This window comes from Uranotaenia lowii, chromosome 2, assembly GCF_029784155.1.
Source record: "Uranotaenia lowii strain MFRU-FL chromosome 2, ASM2978415v1, whole genome shotgun sequence".
Taxonomy (NCBI): domain Eukaryota; kingdom Metazoa; phylum Arthropoda; class Insecta; order Diptera; family Culicidae; genus Uranotaenia; species Uranotaenia lowii.
In genome coordinates, this window is record NC_073692.1 from 177,086,395 (window position 1) to 177,106,415 (window position 20,021).

The 20,021-nt window shown below is 39.5% G+C and overlaps 2 protein-coding genes and 1 long non-coding RNA gene across 4 annotated transcripts in view; 2 read left to right on the top strand and 1 right to left on the bottom strand.

Moving 5' to 3' along the window:
- The first annotated feature begins 2,072 nt into the window (after positions 1-2,072).
- LOC129749586 (uncharacterized) lies at positions 2,073-3,227 on the top strand. Its single transcript, XM_055744609.1, has 2 exons — positions 2,073-2,368; positions 2,431-3,227. Exons 1-2 carry the CDS (start codon positions 2,073-2,075, stop codon positions 2,747-2,749), a joined length of 615 nt encoding a protein of 204 aa, XP_055600584.1. The 3' UTR covers positions 2,750-3,227.
- A 753-nt stretch (positions 3,228-3,980) lies between these two features.
- Positions 3,981-4,655, bottom strand: LOC129749587 (uncharacterized). Its single transcript, XR_008738094.1, has 3 exons — positions 4,542-4,655; positions 4,190-4,442; positions 3,981-4,098 (listed from the first exon to the last, which is right to left on the bottom strand). It is a non-coding gene; the product is annotated as an uncharacterized LOC129749587 (long non-coding RNA).
- A 6,213-nt stretch (positions 4,656-10,868) lies between these two features.
- Positions 10,869-20,021, top strand: part of LOC129743639 (nuclear receptor coactivator 6) — a 34,704-nt gene continuing 25,551 nt past the window's right edge. For both annotated transcript variants that reach the window (XM_055735716.1, XM_055735717.1), the window contains exon 1: positions 10,869-11,720. In XM_055735716.1, the coding sequence (XP_055591691.1) occupies positions 11,501-11,720 (220 nt within the window). In that variant the 5' untranslated portion in view covers positions 10,869-11,500. The remainder of the gene's footprint in view (positions 11,721-20,021) is intronic.

The window sequence follows — 20,021 nt, forward strand, 5'->3', positions numbered from 1 at the left end:
ATAATGAGTATACTGTAATATAGTTTTTCTGAAATAGAACGGCATTAATGTAGAAATTATTAATTAAATTAACTGCTTTTTATGAAAACATTTTACGTAATCTAACTTATTAATTAGTAATTTTGGTGGAGAACTTTACAAAACCCAACACGAATGATAATAACATGTTTCAATTATTATATTTGAGGCCCTTGGAGCCAAAGGGGTATAAGTGCATAAAAGTTAATTTCGAGAAATACTCTTCAAAGTTGTTGTGTTTGGCCATTTTCCATATATTTTAAGAAAACTTGTATTTTGCTTTCAAACCTAAAAGTATGTGAAAAAAATTTGAAAAATCTGAAAAGATTACCTAATATAGTTTGAAATATGAAGAATCGTTTGACATCATTAACTCAAGTTCGGTCATTTTGTCACTTATATACCCCTTTGGCTCTGAGGGCCTCATATGTGGTTAATTAAAAAAATCTTCCAATTCCAATATCACCCGAATTAAAAGTTTCTTAAAGTCGCAAAAAAATATTTCACTGGAGTCACTGCCACAGCCATGATTGTTTTTGAGTCTTGCAATATGGCCGACGGGCAGCCATGCTAAGATCACTCACACATGGAGGAAAAAACATGAACAAGATGAACAATCAGAGGGATGGTTCATCTTGTTTGAATAGCACACGAATGAACCATGTTAAGTGTAGATGTATGTGTGACAGGTTTTAATTGCAGGGTTGAAAACTCACAAATACTAGCAATTTTAACAGTTAAATTGTCATTTCACTGTCATAAATACACGTTTAGAAAAAGTCAGGTAGAACTTTTATTGACTGGGGCAGCCCTACGCGAGAAATGTTTTGCTCAACCACAACCCTACGCGCGAAATTGTTCGCTCAAGGTTTTAAAAGGGCCTGGGGGATAATTGTTTTTAAATTTAGCATTGCACTGAGAAAACTTTTGAGGAAAATCTTAATCTTAAATTAATACGGACCGAGTAAATTTTCGGAGTCGTCCACCAAACGGCTCTTCTTATGTTACATGATCATTTTTGGTCATAAAATACGATGCTTCGAGTTTGTTTATCTGAAATTGAGTGAGAGAGTCCTGAACAATATAAAATACAAAATAAATAACTCACCATCAGAACCAGCAATTGCACTTTCCCGTTCAATTCTTGGATAAACCCGAAAAAATGTAACGAAATTGCGAATTCAACTGGTTATTTAAAAAAAATCCATCCACAATTTTAATCTCATACACATTTTTTCTTAAAATGAATATCAACAAACATACACACGCTGCGACGTCGTTTGTTTAATTCTGCTTAAATCTTTAACTTCTTTTTCTGTCCAACGTGCTGACTGAAATAGTTGCTGTTCCGAAAAACTGGGTCCCATTAGTTGCAAACTTATTGAGAGACCTCGTTTCGAAAGCCGAATTGGTAGGGACAGTAATGGAATGCCACCCATACGGTTGGATACAAAAATCCTGCACAGCGCACTGGTCTCGATTATTATTACTCCGAGAAAAATCCTTGAAGCTTATTCACTCAAGGTTGTGAAAGTCAGTAAAATATTTACTACACGGAAGGCACAATCAAAATTTTCAGAAAGCAATCGTCGGACTTGAAGGGCTTTTCGGAAATATTTCATGGAATTAGTTTTTACGCAATAAAAAAAAGTTTCCGCTTTCCGTTCGTTTGTTTAATTCTGCTTAAAACGGTAGAATTTTTTCAGTGCATGTTTGATCTCGCCCCTTTCTATAGTGAGCAAATTTGGTGATTTTGTCGGTCCTGACGGCAACGGCCCTATTTTGCTCACCTTCATACTAACCCCCGGTGCGATATGGAAGTGATTAAACTTGTGAGCATTTTCACTTTGCTCGCGATTGCTGCGGATGCCCTAAGGCCGATGACATAGTGAATACGATGCGATGCGATGCGAATTGTTACGGAAAAGCGAATTAGCGAATTGCAAAGCGAATTGCGATCCATGACATAGTGACCGCTTTTGATCGCAAATCCGCTTCATGATTTGCATGCTCATATTTCTTACTTTGTTGATTTTTTGCTTGCAGTTTTTAAGATGGATTCGTCTGACGAGGAATACTTTGCCTCTCCTGGAACAATTAATTTCATTATGAACAACAAAAGAAATTTCGCTGTTCATCCAATAAATCGGAACCGAAAAAAAGATGGAGAATTTTATCGGCTCTATCCAGAGTTGAGGAAATATCCGAACAAGTTCCGATCATACACCAGAATGTCTATGGAAACATTTGACATGGTGTTGGATTCCATTAAAGGCAGATTGCTGAAGCGCTGGACTAACTTCAACCATGATCCGATTCATCCTTGCGAACGGCTGATTGTCTCCCTAAGGTATTTACAAAGATTAAGTTCTTTTTTATGTTGTGCAACAAAAATTTTTTTTTCCTTTACAGGTATCTTGCTACAGGATCATCGTTTCAGACCCTTGGGTTCTCCTTCCGGATGGGACGATCCACAGTTGCAAGTATTGTTCGGGAAACATGTCAAGCACTTTGGAAAATACTGCAACCAATATATATGCCGGTTCCTACACAACAGATGTTCTTAAGTGTTGCAGACGAGTTTTGGGCTAGATGGAATTTCCCAAACTGCATTGGCTGCATCGACGGGAAACACATCCGCATCAAATGTCCGAGTGGAACAGGTTCGTTAGCTTACAATTACAAGGGCTTCCATTCTACTGTTCTGCAAGCTGTTGCGGATGCCAATTAAAAGTTCCTGGCGGTGGAAGTTGGAGGATGGGGACAACAAAGCGACGGAGGTACATTCAGCGCCTCCGACTTTTACCATCACTTGAAAAACGGCACTTTGAATATCCCTCCCGATGCACCACTTCCAGATCCGAATCTCGGATGAGAAACGTACTTCGACCTTACCCTCGGGCACAACTTGATCAATCGAAGGAGTATTTTAACGTACGCTTGTCCAGGGCTCGAAAATGCGTCGAATGCGCCTTTGGTATTATGACAGCCAAGTGGAGAATTCTTATGAAACCTATTGAAACGACACTGGAATTTGCGGACGACATTATAAAAGGAATTTGCATCCTCCATAACACCATCATTGACCGTGAAGGAATCGACATGTTGCTAGATGAGCTTGCAGAGAACAGCAGGACAATTCATCTTCCGAGCCGTTCGATTCAAGATGACAACTCCTACAGAATGTCCACAGGATCCGGTTGTTACGTGCGTGATTATTTTTAAAAATTTGTGAATGAAAATAAACTTAATTGAGTTCTATTTGTTTGTGCCAAAAAACCCTTTTTTTTATTTTCCTCTCGATGCGATACAAAGTCACGTTATTATTGCAAAAACAAATTTAACAGTTAATATGAATGACCCCCTTTTTGTCGTTTTATACGAATATTGATATCTGAAATCGATTACCCTTCCCTCAAAACCCCCATGTGAAAATTTTCAAATCAACTCATTGCGTAATAACGTTGTTAGGCGACCATAAGGTGTACTAGCCAAATTTCTGATGACCTCTTTTTACAAATCAATCCCAAATTTTTATTATATGCTTGTTTCAAGTGGAACAATGTGTTTTATTCCAAAATGTAATAATTTATTAAAAAACGTTATATTTTTCAGATCACATTAGTGCACTACACTCGAACGAATCAAAGAAAAATGGTGGAAGGTCTGCTTAGTTTTTTTTGTCGGTGCTGAGTAGACAGCCATATTGGTGGTGGTTTAATTTAATCACTAGTTTATTGGTGATGATTGGCCTGTTGATTGCCTGTTTTAGAGCACCAGGACTGGCATTCTAGCTCGGTATTTGTCAAGGACCGTTTGTTTTCGGCTCGTAGACAAATCACCATCCGAAAGCCGCTGTTTTACCCTAAATTGAAGTATACGCATCAAAATCATTGTTCGATTAAATGATTTCATTAAATCTTACCAACATATTTTCAATCCGCCTCATCCGCACCCTTGTCAGCTTCTTCCTTGGGGCGAATAAACTCTCCTTTGAAGAATTCGTCAGCATGTGGAACTTGATGTGCGACCGGTTAGTTTAAGGGACTTACAGAGCTACGAATTTGCTCCGTCTACGTGCTGTCGGGGAAAAATTCTATAATCAATATTTTTCATATCGACACCCAAAACGAGCAGCTTTAAAACAAAAAATAATCCTTTCAATACTCACTTGCATCAGTTTCCTTTGTATTTAGGAAGCCCCGGAACATGCGGTCATGTAACAGCAGCGCTTTGGCTACGCGTAATTGCCAAGAGTTGTTTTGAATGGTGGTGGAAAAAAACTTCACTGCGGCACCTGCTGTTGTTCGTCATAGTTGGTCTGCCGTTGATAATTTTCTGGATTGAAATATATTCTAGTCGTTAATTGTTGGCGGCAGCTTTTCAATCCTTGCAATGCAATGCTTGTTGGTGCAAAGCACTTCCTTAAAAAAAAGTAAAATTCGAGTTTGAATTCGTTTCGCTTGGTGTTTTGATAAAACTTTGCTAAGCTAATTGAAGCAAAATGTAAGAAATATTTTTACCTTTTGTATCACCTGTCTCTGCACAATTTATTGATGAGCTAACCGGCCAGATGATGCACTATAGTTTTCGAGGATGTTTTAATGAATTCCTTACGCTGTTTATCTCGATAATTATCGTAGCACCGGTCGCACCAAGCTGATGAGAATTTTTGACTGTTGTTTGTTATTGTTGCTTTGCCAGCGGATATTTTACTATTTTGAATTTTACTGCACGCTTATTTTAATGTACCTACTGTTGAATATTTATATAAACTAAATAATTATAATATTATTTGAAGCATATGTGCACATGGCAACCAAAGTAAAGCCCGAATAGCACAGAACCATGGTATCACATTCATTTCCCATTCAATATTAATGTGACCATGTACTTCATGGTAAAAAGAACATCCAAGCGTGAATAAATAAGGAATTTACACTCTTTAAGTTTTTCGTGTACGGTTGATATTTTGACTGTCGCGCGGCACGTGTTTTTTTTTTTCAATCATTTTCGAGATCGGCCGGCAGTCGGTTTTCGTGGTTTTATATTTTATAATAAAATTGTAATCGTGGTCTTCGAAGATGTGCGCAAACGGTGAGTTAATATCAAAGGTAAATAGAAGTCAACATTTTAACACTTTTTTTTGAATATTCTAGCAAAATAACTCAACACTGCGAGTGGCTCGTGACACGGTGGCCAATAGATTCCGGGAGTGACTACGAGATGCTGGTGTGCAAGACATTCCAGTCCACCGAATAATCACCGTGTGGTTAAGTGTGTAAGTAAAATGTTGAGATTTGTTAAATAAATGCCATTAATAAATAAATATGTACATTCGTTTTTTTAATCCAACAAATCTTTGACAATGATGACATAAAGAATGAAGAAAAAAATCCCACCATGATCACAGATTTTTATTTCAGTGGGTGAACATTGAATACTATCGGGTTTTCATGGTTTTACCATGAAAAACTGGAAGCTGAAAGAACCATGAACTTTATATTTTTGAGCTTCCCAATGTATGGAAAATCGCCATTTTTTTCATGGTCACGCTGCATAACAATACCCCTTTTTCATGGTTATTTTCGTCAAAACGATGAAATGTATGGTCGAAAAATATGAATTTCAATGTACATTCACGGTATCGAGGACGATAATAATCATTGTGTAAACCATATAATTTACGATCTGTGAAAATGGATTTCATGGTTTTTTCACGATACAATCCTATTCGGGAGGTTTATACTGTATTCGTAGGAGAGTTGATTCAAGAACGATTTCCTTTTAATTTTCCAATATTTCGGAATAGAAGTAGTACTTTCATTTTAAATCCAGTTTTTATTTAACAGAAAAACAAATTCGAAAAATCACTTCCTGGAAGTTACGCTCGAGCTTGTTGGCGAAGTGATGACTGAAAACGAGCGCTGACTTAAAACTTCCACTTCCATATGAATGGTTCCGGAATGGACTCTTGCTGGAGTGTTTTGGTAGTGGTCCAACGGTGTGATGTCGGTAAGGGATGTCCTACTCCGTTTGTTTTGGTTTTCCGGTTCCGTGTGGGGTACCGGGACGAGTGGCGATTTTTTCTTACCATATGCGTATTTCTTCACAAGTGCTTGCACCTCCATGCGGAAGTCCATTTTGTCTTCGGGTTCCATGAGATGGACATGTGGAAGCAAACTTTTGAAGAAATCCGCATCGTCTTCATTTTCTGCATTCATCCTACGGTTCACTTTTCTTTCCAGAAGCTCTAGCTTCCTAGCCTCAATATCGACTAGCTGCTGCTGTGCGCGCTTGGTCGATATTCTTTCCTCGTTCCGTTTTGAAGATCCCGAAGCTTCCGGATATGGAACACTTTCGTCCAACCTTTCTTCCATAAACTCCACGTCGTCTCCGTCAACAGGATTACTAGATTCTCCTGAAGCTCTTGAAAGGTTCCCGCCGGACTTTCGGGGTTTCAGCTGATGTCGAAGGAACACCATCGACTCGAAATAAGGCCAGGTGGTATACGCTTCGAAGTTCAACCTGGAAGCGTCACCTGACCTTGATTCCGGTATCTTCCGCAATTCCTTCGAAAAAGTGTCACGGAGATTTTTCCACTTTTTCTTCGCCGAATCAGCTGTGATTGAAAAAAAAATTATATATATTTATAGTTCTGATGTGCACAAATATAAAACAATATTTAAACTTACATGTTGTGTCTCCTCCTAGCTCAGTAGCCACCGTTCTCCGCACAGCTTCTCTACTTCTATCCGGTTCCGGTGGAGCTTAGTGGTTTTGTCCCACAAGGGCCTTTTAGCAAACACGCAATTGATTAAATTTTCTGTTTGATCGATCTCCATTTTTTAAATTTCAAAATCAAACACGACTCGACCAAACAAAACCAACGCAACAGTTGATCAAAAAATAAAAATGTCAATTGAATAGCGGGGCAGTGTAAAATTTTGTTAGCGTGTTCAAAGCGATTGAAAGCGGTGAACCAAACACAAATCAGGTTCGCCGCGTCTGATCGCAAATTCGCATTGGTTTCACTATGTCAGGTTTATGCGATTCACATACAGTTCTACCAAATGTGGTTCACCGCATTGATTCGCATTCGCCGGTTCGCATCGCATCGCATTCACTATGTCATCGGCCTTACGGCCACAGAACGCGAGCCATTTTTTGCGTACCGCGGGTTCCTTCGGTAGCTGATGAAAACTCACTGCTTTTTTTTGCTTCTTAGCTTCGACCTGCGAAATTTTGCAGGATTTTATGCAGCACTTGGTCATTTTTTCATTAAACAAAAGTTATCTAAATCAAAAACTCTTCCGCAATTGCAACCCAAACAACTCTTATGACGTCATTGATGCGAATCAGACCGCATTGCACGCACACCAGTCTGAAGATACTGTTGTATTTGTGACAGCATCAAAATATCTCCGCACCTTATGTAAAGCTCATGGGGTCAAAACAGCACAGACAAGTCATGTTTCTTCAAAAATGCCAGCAAACACTTTTGATGACACTCTTTCACGTAAACTTCCAGTTTGACGGTCCCTTTTGCAACGAAAATGTCGCTTTTCAAGCCACAGCTACAGATAGCTTGCCAAACGAGATATTTCTTGGCAAACTATGATTGTTTAATATGCTTGAGAATGTCTGCCACTTTTCCTTTTCCGATTGCTGTATAATACTCTTGTCCAATAAGCTGTCTGAAGTTTGCCTTGTCGTGGATTTCGTCGTCCATTATCACGCAACCAAACTTGGTCAACAATGTCGATTCCCCACTCGATTTTTGATTCCCTGTTTTTTTTTTGATTTTTGAAGGTCTTTTTTTTGTTTGTAAAAAGGTTTGAAGTTTTCTAGTTCTTTAGTAGGCTCTTTTGTTCTTCCCCTGTCAGGAAGGTTTGCTCAATCGGGCCGATTGCAAAACAGAGATGCCAGCACTCGAATTCTAGCGGCTAGAATTCGATCCGTTTTCGGTTCGATTTTCATCCGCCTGCTCGATTGCTCGAAAACAGACGATATTTTTTGCAGTGCTGCGATGAAAAAAACCAAACACGGGCAGTTTTCAATCACAGTAATCCGGTGCGTGTTTGTTTGTTGTACGAAAACGAACCAACGAGAAAACTGTCAATTCGGTCTGGTGTCTTCGCAATTCGAAACTGAAAATAAATGGCAAATTAGAGTTTTCTTTATCGATCTTTGTAATATTATTGTCTGATAAGAGCGGAAAGTCTATCAGCTGGTAACAACGGGTCACTTCATGGAGTTTATAGTTCGTAAGCCGGAATAAATTAATCAAATTGGTAAGTCGAAGCCGCCATTTGCGTTTTTTTTAAATTGAAATCGAGTTTGAATATTTAAATATTGATATTGCTTCCGTTCGTATTTCGCGTTAAGGTTGGATTTGTCATCATTCGTCGGAATGGCTCAACAAGCAGCCAACGTACCACCGATAACCAGTAGCAAAGTCCCTCACTCCGTTATCAAACAACAGCAACAGGCATCCAACTCCGGTCGCAGGATAAGAGATCATTTGTAAAGTGAGGATGGCATTCATAGAATTCGTACATAAAAAGCTAGGTTTTGGTCAACGAAAAAAAAAAAAACAAAACAAAACAACATTGTATCACTGAATGCAAAATTAAAAAATTTAAATAAATGTTCACATAGAAATGATTTTCTTTTTTTTAATTCATTTGAAATTTTGAAAAAAAAAAACAACAACAAAACTTTTGACAATCGGCCCAAAAATGGTCCGAAAATCCGTTCGGTTTCGGTCCGAAATCGGCCCTTTTATTCGTATGGACGCTATGACAATCGACCCAGAAACGGTCCGAAAAATCGTTCGGTATCGGTCCGAAATCGGTCCTTTTTTCGGATGGACACTGAGGCAATCGGCCCAGAAACGGTTCGAAAATCGTTTGGATTCGGTTGGAAAACAGTCCGCTTGTTTTGACATTTAATCTGCTCGAACTGGTTGAAAAAATTTATCGTCGTCCGAAAAAGTGTTTCATTTTCGCGCGATTTTCTACTAAACTCGGCCCGATTTCTTATACGATTTCGGACCGATCGAGCAGATGAACGGACAAAAATCGGGCCGATTTCGGGCGATTTTTCCTGTCTGGGTCATTACTTAAATTTGAAAGTCTAATGGAGCTAAATCACAGCGATAACTTATAGTGAGAAAAATATATTTTAAGATAATCATCCTTCAACGTGGGACATAGAATCGTTTGTAATATAAACGAAATTTTTAGACTTAAATCCTTTTTGAATTCCGCATTTTCGAAAAAAAATGAAGTTCCGTATAATATCATTACATTTTTGCATATTGAAAAAAAAATCAAAATCACAAACAAAACATAATCTCAAAGATTTCTAAGCAAACTTTTTTTTTGTAAATTCTTTCTTTCAAACGGCTTATACCTTAAGGTTTTAAGGAGCCAAACTCGTTTTTTTTACAATTTCTTTCTTAGCTTAACACTTTTATTTTAGAGGAAAAGAAAGATAGAAAAAGGAACATGGAAAATAAAAAGAATCATGGGCGAAGATCGATAGCTTTAAGGAAAAGGTACATTTCGAACATGTAGACCAAGTCAAGCATAGCCAGCACATCCCTCACCGGAACGTTGGGTGGTTTTCCTCGGGCCCTAAGCAAACTTCTCAACAGTTATTTTACAGATTTCATGGATTTTCTTAATTTAATGTAGAATACCACTGGGATAAGCTTCCTGAAGTTGATTCATGAAAATTTTATGACATTGTTAATGTGGATTGCTTATTTTCAAGTAAAATTATCCAATTTATCGGTGGTTGGCATGATTTTTTTATAAAAATTTCTGAAAATACACAGGTACAAACCTTTTGGGCCGAATCACAGAATGGCATCTGAATCTGAATTCTGAATCTGAATTCTGAATCTGTATTCTGAATCCGAATTCTGAATCTGAATTCTGAATCTGAATTCTGAATCTGAATTCTGAATCTGAATTCTGAATCTGAATTCTGAATCTGAATTCTGAATCTGAATTCTGAATCAGAATTCTGAATCTGAATTCTGAATTCTGAATCAGAATTCTGAATCTGAATTCTGAATTCTGAATCTGAATTCTGAATCTGAATTCTGAATTTGAATTCTGAATTTTGAATTTTAAATTCTGAATTCTGAATCTAAATTCCTAATCTGAATTCTGAATCTGAATTCTGAATCTGAATTCTGAATTCTGAATCTGAATTCTGAATCTGAATTATGAATCTGAATTCTGAATCTTAATTCTGAATCTGAATTTTGAATCTGAATTCTGAATCTGAATTCTGAATCTGAATTCTGAATCTGAATTTGAATTCTGAATCTGAATTCTGAATACTGAATCTGAATTCTGAATCAGAATTCTGAATCTGAATACTGAATCTCAATTATGTGTCTGAATTCTGAATTTTGAATCTGACTTCTTAATCTGAATTCTGAATCCGAATTCTGAGTTCTGAAACTGAATTCTTAACTCAGAATTCTGAATGTGATTTTGTTATTTTTTTATTACCTTTCGTTACATTTTGATGAGATCTACTATCAAATGCTGAATTTTTTGCTTGATTTTGATGTTTGAAATCAACACTTGAAGAGCCATAAGGACAATTTTAGATGCATTTACAAATATTCTTTTTTTTTGTTTTGATTCAGTTGTTTATGTTTTTTTTAACATTCTTGAGCCATTTATCTGTGGTTTGAAAATTTGAAATTTTTTTTAGCTTCCCTGGTGGCAAATTTTGGCACTCTAGCGGTGGATAGCGCAAACACCGGTCGAAGTTTGACATTTGCGTTGTGTCTCTCTCTCTCCCTGCATAAAAATCAACCTCTTTTCAAACACGGTGCGTTTGTAGCCGTCGGAGAAAATTTTTCAATTTTTTCGGAAATTCTTGCTAATTCTAGAGCCAGAAAGTGCGGATTACTTGCTACCGAGTGAAAAGGTTCGCGCAAAGTGTACTGGGCAGGAAATAAGTGCGGAAAGTTGCTGAAATTCGAGTGATTTTGGAATGTTTTTGCAGCTCCTTCCCACGGAGTTGTGTTTGTTTTCATTTTTCAAGGAAGAGTAAAAAGTGCGTTTCTTGGATGGTTGCCGCATTTGTTTGCAGCTTTTAGTTGATTTTATTATAATTTCCGGTACCGGAGGTCACGAAACTATTGTGCGAAATAGTGGAACCGGATTCCCAGCTGATTGCGCTAGCAAATTCGTATCCGGTTGCTGACCGAGGCAGGAAGTTGACAATTTGTGCAATTTTTCCCGCTCCCAGAGTTTCTTCTTTTTCCGTGGCGGTGGCCTTGAAGAAAGGTTTATATGCTAGCGTCAAACAATTCGATCGTGATCCAGGGAGTGATGTGACCGGAAGGGGTTTCGTTTTCGGATGCGAGGGACGATGAGTGTGATTTTATTGAACCACTAAAAGGAGGATTAACTGTTCAACTAGCTACAAGTAAAGGAAGGCAAATAATATGTCCAAGACCAAGACAATTCCGGCGGTGAAGGGCGCAGCCAGACCCTCCGGAGGTTTAACCCAGATTGTGGGTGAGTTCGATGTGCCGGGTTTCGAGACGAAGCTTCGGGACCTGAAAGACACCCAGGATGGGATCCAGCAGATGTCGGCCTGGTGTTTGCAGCGAAGAGCGCACCACAAGAAGATCGTCACCAGTTGGTTGAATGTGCTGAAGCAAGGTAGGACCATCTCTTAGTTGTAATACAAATAACCTTTTACGATAGTTTTTTTAAAATTAAAATAAGCTTATCAACAGATCTACAAAGATTCTCATCGCTCAGTGTGCATAAAGGGTCCAACCGGTCCCAAGCAGAATAAACAAAATAACTTACCGTTAATTCGAAGTCAGGTCCTAAATTGATTTCTTTTTGCTAGGGAACTAAGAGCAACTAACAAGCCCGGGGCGTTAAGCACAACTGGAGAATATGTTATTGCTTTTGTATGATTGTACCTACTCCACAGAGAACAGACATACAAGCTAGCCCACGAAACTTGTGTAAAATTTCCAACGATAGTTTTGAACAATTTTTCTGTTTCTTTTGGCTGGACCTTTTCGAAAACTGGCGACCTGAAAATTTGATTTGTAACTTTTGAACGGCACAATAGATTGCACTATTTCAAGTCAACTTCTAACGTGTTTTTTGAATGTCAGCATTTAAAATTTTACACACTTTTTGGAAGATTTTTTGTTCGAGCTTGTACGTCTGTTCTCTGTGCCTACTCTCACTTTCCTCGACATTCAAAAACTTGGGGTTTCCACAGCGGCCAGAAGAATGAAAAACTTCAATTGAAATTCCCAAGAAAAGGGACTTCCAAACTCATCATATTCTCCCTCTTGCTCTTGTCGCACTGGGGTCAATAGGTTAACCAACGTCGCAGTACTCTCGTTGCCTACCTACTACAAGTCCCCGAATCAAAATTGAGATGCAATTAGTTAAAGTTACTCTTCAGTTGAGCTTCAGCAACAAATCAGTCTACGTTTTCGTAGGTGATGGAAAGAATTAAAGAAACATGAGCTATCAAAGAACGAAAGAACTTAAGCCGTAAATATAACTGGTCTGCTCGGAACCTTGAGCAGCACTGATTGCTTCTTCATCTGACCGTAAGTTGCGGCAAACCCGAAGCAATCGACCATGTGCTCGCTCGGCTAAAATCCCGAGTCGATGGCTGGGGTTAGAGAAACAAGAGAGATCAATAGCGGGAAAGATCACATGCGGGATGTACATGGTGTTTTCGATAGAAGGTCCAGCAGGTGATCGGCAGAGCTCGATTGCTCGTGTTGGCCGGTTTCATCATGTTCACCGTGGTGAAATTGGCTAACGCGCCGTTGTACTGAAGCGGAGATTGAAGGTTCAAGTCCTGCCGGTGAGCCGTTGTATCTTTTTCGAAAAATTCATGATATTTACGGCTTATGTTCTTTCGTTCTTTGATAGCTCTTGTTTCATTAATTGTTTCCATCACCTACGAAAATGTGATTATTTTCAGGTACAAAGAAGTACCAAGCGATTTCATAACATAAGTGTTGATTTCAGTCTACGTTGCTGAGAATAGTCTACTCCCGACCGTGGGAACCAGCGAACAAAACATCCTCTGATATCACCTTCGTAGGAGCTTATCAAAAGTAGGCCTAGATTCGCAACTTCAAGAATCAACGCGAGAGATGGCATCACTTCTACATGTGAAAAACTCATGTGGTTTACATAATTTTAGGATATTGCTGATCCACTCTTTTTTTCTATTTCTGCGATAGCTGATTTGGGCTCCCGTAGGGTACCACTGTAAAAAAAAATACAGTATTCAAGAAAAAAATGAGCACTGTTCTACATAAGGATTATTTATCGACTGAAATTAAATCGGATGAACAAGCGGAAAACATTGAAAGATGATTTAATAAAAAGTTGTCAAACAAACATGTATACCAAATATTATTATCGGATTATCTATTGTTTATAAAACAAAAAATTGTGTTTGCCTTGAGCTTGGTCAATTAGCGGTCAAAATCACGGAAAAATGAATAATAAAAAAAAACTGTTTGCGATGGGGTCAACCAGCGGACAAATTCATGAAAAAAAAATGAAAACCTGTAGTTGTTTAAATAAGTTTAGAGTTCAACGACACGGTAGCGATCATTCATTGAATATTGGATTTCGTGCTATGTTTTGCAGTCGGAGTTATCCGTATAAAGTTTAACTGAAAAGCGGTTAGCGTGTATAAAACTGTCAGATTTTATACTGATTTGACAGATCGCACAAATTTCGCAGTTATGAGTGCGCAGTTCTATTTTTTGCGATTTTGCGACTCCTTTTTTTTAACTTCTCATATACGATTTGTTACATTTTAACGACAACAAAATTGAATTCGACCAGCATTTAAAGTATCAAAGACACATTTATCACTAATCACTAATCACTAATCACTAATCGTACTTCCATAGCCAGAACTTATGAGTCCCAAAGAATAATAAAATTGTCTTATTATTCTTCTTGTCTTTGTTCATGTCTTTGATTATTTTAACATAAAAATATTAAAATGATCAAAAACACAAAGTGGTTGGGCCTACCATGGAGCAGAGAACGCAGAGACATCTGGAACACAGGAACAGGAAGAAACGTGGACCACCAGTACCATACGTTTCAAATGGGCAGTATCGTTGGAAGCATGCTAAGAAAAATGCTCCTTGATGAAGTAACCAGGCGTAATGTGAAAAAACTCTGTCGATCACTATATTTGACCATCCTAGAAGGGCTGGAAATGATTTATTTTGTACACAGAAATCCTAAACCTTAGATTGAAAGAATTTTCAAGATTTTTAATATTATAAATAAAAAGATTCCTAAGTCTAAACTTTTACTTTCATTGATGAACTGTTGAGGATTTCAGTGTACAATCATTTCTGGTCATCGACCAAGGATAAAGCGCCTTTACTCGCTCTTGAAAATAAAATAAAAAAGAGAAACGGAAAATATTAGTACATCATGAAACCTTTCGAGGTCTGTTTAGAGCTCGAAAGGTTTCTTTCATAAAAGTTAAAAATCTTGGAAATGTGCACCGCATGCCTTATAAATATTGGAAATTTAAACATTATATTGCAATCTTCTTGTACATAAAGTAGGCATAGATCGGGCTCACCAATTCCACCAATTGCTTAATAACTATATAAAAATCATACAATGCAAAAGATTAAAATCGTAAAAAGGTTGGATCTCACCAAATAGATCGACAGCACACACTCTTCGCCGATTTGAAACCATAATTCCAAAAACCACGATTTCTCATAGTATTTTCTCTTATCCGGTGATCGCACATGCAAAATATTAAGAAACCACATCACATTGTGGAAATCATGTTATTTTACTATCATATGAACCGAAACACTTTCTTTGAAACCCAGCTCCCAGCAGAAACCCAGCATATTCCACCTTGATTTCTCAACTTCTGTTTTCTGCGCTTTGCCTTTGTAACTCTGTAAACCTAAGCAGGCCACCGAAAAAACCACTCCTCTCCAGTACTGGAATTTGTATTTTTTCGTCTACCTCAACAAGTTTCTTCCAGTCACAAAACCCGAATCGGTGAACATTGGAAAAATAATTGAAAGTTCTTCCCTTTTCATCACTATCACAAAAGAAAATTTAGCTGGATCCGTGGATTCAAATCAACCGAAATTTCTTTATCTTTCACATTTGGGGCACGCGCATTTTCTTCTCGAATCTACACGAATGTAAGTGGGAATCCAGTGTTGACCGTCATAGCCGTGAACCATCAAAGAATATCGACATTAAATAAATATTCCGATTATAACACGATTGAGATAAAAGAATTCACTGCACTGTTGTAAAACTTATCTAAACTTGATCAAATAAATTTCGATGAATCACGACAAAAAACGCGACCGCGGAAAAAAAACGACCGCATTCCCTGACACAACGGAAGGATTATCTAAAGTATCAAAGACGCATTTATCGCATCAAAAATCTTCGTCATGCCAAATTAGTTAATTCTCAGGCTATGGAAAAATGTGTTTTCAATAATGTAGATTGTTTTTTGTTTTGTCTGGGATTTTAACGCTCGTAATTAATTCAATCTCAATGAATACTAAGAATAATACACAGAGAACAGACGTAAAAGCTAGCCCACGAAACTTGTGTAAAAATCCCAACACCCTTTTGAATTAATTTTTGTTTTTTGGCTACGATTACGCCTTTTAGAAAACTGGGCACTTTAAAGTTGATTTGTAACTCTTGAATGGCGCAATAGGTGGCATTGTTTGCAGTCAGTTTCTAACGTATTTTTTTGGTTTTGGTTTTGAAATTTTACACACTTTTTTTACGGTTTTTTGTTCGAGCTTGTACGTCTGTTCTCTGTGGAATAATAATATTTCATTCCGATGACTTCATGTTTTGTCCTCTCTTGCAAAATAATGATTTGAAGATTGATTCAAGAATTTACTTCTTAACTTTTCAATGAAATTAGTGAGTAAGAGTGAATTTTTTAACTGTGTTTACTGCTCCGGCTAGCCTACCGCACGGAAGGCTACCGTCGCGCGATTAGAAATTTTCCCAGTAACCGCAATACTGAACACGAATACGGCATACATTTGAGACAAAACATGATATTTATATGAAATAATTGAAATACACGTGTGGTTAAGTTAACGTGTGACAGTGGAATGAGTTTTATTTTCTGATTTTACGACACGGATTACTTAGATCTTATATTAATTCAACGCCTTCTACACTCCTCCCTAATCCGTGACGCCTACGAGTTTACAAAACTGCTGCTGCTTCTGTACGGCCAAAGGCTTCGTAAAACCATCAGCCGGTTGATCCGTCGTCGGGATGTATTTCACCTTTACCGCTCCTTCCTTCAGACTCTCGTGCACGAAGTGCTAACGAATGCTCACGTGCCGTTCGGGGGTTGTACTCTCCGTTTCCAGCGATGCTGATTGCTCCCTGGTTGTCGCAATGAATCAGCACTGGTTCCTCCTCGGAAATTTCCGACCGCAAGTTCGTCCACCACATGGCCTCTTGTATGGTTCGAGAAAGAGCCATGTACTCCGCCTCACAAGATGACAGGGCGACAGTCGGCTACTTCTTGACGTTCCACGAAATGGCTCCTCCCTGCATCGTGAGCACGTAGCCAGTCGTCGACTTTCGGTTGTCCGGGTCCCCTCTCCAATCGGCATCGCTAAAACCGACCAGCTCAGATGATCCACGCTTGCTGTACTCCAGCTTATTCGTTGTAGTACCCTTCAAGTAGCGGATGATTTTCTTGACTGCTTCCCAGTGCTGTCGTCCTGGATTCGAACAAAATTGACTCATTGCATTGACCGCATAGGAAATGTCCCGACGAGTTACTTGAGCTGCGAACGACAGACATCCCACCGCTTCTTTGAATGGCTTCTTCTTCATTTCAGCTTCTTCTTCCGGACCGTTGGGACCCATGACTTGCCCAACCTCACGCTCGTATCTGCTGGAATGGACACCGGTTCGAATCTGCCATGCCAAACCACTGGATAATCTCCTCGACGTACGCTTGCTGATCGAGCCAGAGCTTTCCCTTTTCTCGATCCCTCGTAATTCGGACACCTAGACAGTACTTGGCCTCACCTAGATCCTTCATCTTGAACTGCTCGCACAAGTACGCCTTCAGCTTCTGCTTCAACTCCGGTTATTGGTGAAGATCAAGAAATCGTCAACGTAGATGGTGACGAACATTAACTTTTCCTCGCGCACCATCCAGTACAGGCAGGGATCGACTGAAGAACGGTTCAGTCCGAACCTCTGCAGTACATCATCCAGCTGAGCATTCTAAACGCGGCTTGACTGCTTCAAGCCGTACAGCGCCTTTTTTGGTTCTTCACACAGTGCGGCTGCACCATGTATATTTCCTCGTCCTTCAGCTCACCCTGTAGAAACGCCGTCACGGCGTCCATCTGATCGATGTCCAGATCATAACGCACCATGATGTATTGGACCGTCGCGTACCGCACGACGGGGGAATACACCTCATCGTAATCCAGACCTGGCCTCTGGGAACAGCCCTTGACTACGAGACGAGCCTTGTGCCGCTGAATAACTCCATCGGGTCCACGCTTCGTTTTGAAAACCCACTTGTTCCGTGTAGCTTTTCGCCCCTCGGGCAGATCGGTCAGCACCCACGTCTCGTTTTCGCTCAACGACTGCAGCTCTTTTTCCATGGCTCGAACCCAATGCTCTCTGTCGGACCGACACAGAACCTCGTCGTAGGTAGTTGGATCGTCCCTCCGCTTCGCATCATCGGCCGTCTCGGGTGGCAACTGAGGGGAAACACTTTTACCAGAAAAGGATCCATAGCTAACGAAATCAGAATACTTGCCTGGATACCTGCGCTCCCGACCACTGCACCTCAACCTTTGCTCATTAGCTGGTCTTTGAATTTGCCACCAGCAACTTCATTTCCAGCATTATTGATACCAGGAAGGATAACGGCATCGCCCGGTTGTCGTGCGTCTGGACCAGCACAACCAACGCCTGACTCGAAGACTTGATTTCCTGTTGATTTCCATCGATTTGGTCTTTCCGACATTAACTTTGAGACCCGCTGCCTTGGAGCTTTCGGTGAGGTCGTCGAGTTTGCTCTGCATGTCTTGTTGTCTTTGGGCGAGCAAAACAATAACATCAGTCAGGCCAAGGTCGCTTGATGAGATGGACTAGGTTCTCTGGGACTCCTCATCGTCTAAGAGCAGCCTAGATGTTTTTCGTGGTTCGGCAGGTCGAATGCTTTTTCGAAATCAACGGACACAAGCTGAAAAGAGTCTTAGAATTCGTTGATTTTGTCCAGTATTATTCGTATCGTTGTGACGTGGTCCACGCATGATTGTCCGGATTGGAATCCAGCTTATTGCCGTCGGACTATAGCGTAAATTTTCTTCTGGATACTGTTCAGTGAATACTTTGAGAGTTGTACAGATCAAAGTTATGCCTTGCCAGTTACCGCACTCGGTCAGGTCTCCTTTCTTCGGGACCTTTACAAGTATACCCTGCATCCAGTCGGTCGGGAATGTTGCAGTATCCCAAATGTCAGCGAAAAGACGGTGCAACATTTGTGCTGACAAGACAGGGTCGGCTTTCAGCATTTCAGCAAAAATGCAATCGATTCCAGGCGCTTTGTTGGATTTCATGTCCTTGATTGCCGCTTCCATTTCAGCCAGCGAGGGCGCTTCCGAGTTGACTTACTGTTGGCGCCTCGAGCTGCGAGTTCTGTTGGCCATCGCTATTTGTGACTCGGAAAAGTTGTTCAAAATGCTCAGTCCAACGCTTGAGCTGATCTGTTCGATCTGTCAGTAGCTGACCTGCTCGGTCTTTCAGCAGCATTCTAGCATTAGTCCTTGCAGATTGTATCCCATTTACCCGAAAACCATTGCCCAGAATGAATTTTTCCCAGAATGACAAATACCCGAAATCAAACCCCAGAATGAACCATTTCCCAGAAAAAAATTAGCCAGAATGCACCATTTACCAGAATTTTTTTCGCCAGAATGGACCATTTCCCAGAATTTTTTTCCCCAGAATGGAACATTTACCAGAATGGCACAAATCCCAGATTTCTTCCCCTTGTATTTTTATTTGTTTTTTTTTTTCTAATGACTTCTTGTATATTTCATATGATTCGAAATTAATTTTTTCAAAATGATTTTTTAAATGAAACTACGACTTTGAAATTTTCCAACTTAATTTATTTTAGAATCAATATTGTGCTTTGTTTATGGTTTGAGTACTTTAATTGATTCAATGCTTACCATGGTCCTTTAAAAAACTGTTTTGGTATCCGACTCCTCACGCTGCGCGTTCGAACTCGAAAGACGTTTTGTCCTTCACGCTGTCGCGTGGCGGACGAGGCTAAGGGATCACCCCTAGCTTTCACGCAGACCTTGGAAGCCCCGGCAGACCTAGACCAATGTCTTAGGGCCGCCGCTTCCGACGGCGGGTCGGCGGCCTCCTCGGATTTGGGAGCTTCGGCGGCTTTGTGCCGCCTCAGCCCCTTCATCCTCGTTGGTTGCGGCTTTGCCGCAAAAGCATAAAGTTATGAAACCCCATTTTTTTGTAACAATTCCTGTTTTTTTTTTAAATAATTTCTAGTAAGGATAAATGTTTTCAATTTCTGGGAAATGGTTCTTCTGGCGAAAAAAATTCTGGTACATGGTTCATTCTGGTGAAAAAATTTCTGGGAAATAGAACATTCTGGCGAAAATTTTTCTGGGGAATGGTTCGTCTGGGGAAAAAAATTCTGGGGAATGGTTCTTTCTGGCGATTGGCATTCTGGGGATTTTTCATTCTGGGCAATGGTTTTCGGGTAAATGGAGTACAACCGTCCTTGCACCACTAAGGCGGCAAGAAATATCATATAATTTATTTATTATTTCACCTTCGACTATGTCGCACAGATGTGTACTTATTAACTAATCCTTAATCTAAATGAACACTTGCTTAAATTAAAGTCGA

Excerpts from the sequence above, each read along its gene's own strand:
- LOC129749586 (XM_055744609.1), top strand. The coding sequence starts at position 2,073 with ATGGATTCGTCTGACGAGGAATACTTTGCCTCTCCTGGAACAATTAAT. Across the intron at positions 2,369-2,430 it reads CGGCTGATTGTCTCCCTAAG|GTATCTTGCTACAGGATCAT; the intron begins GTATTTACAAAG and ends TTTCCTTTACAG.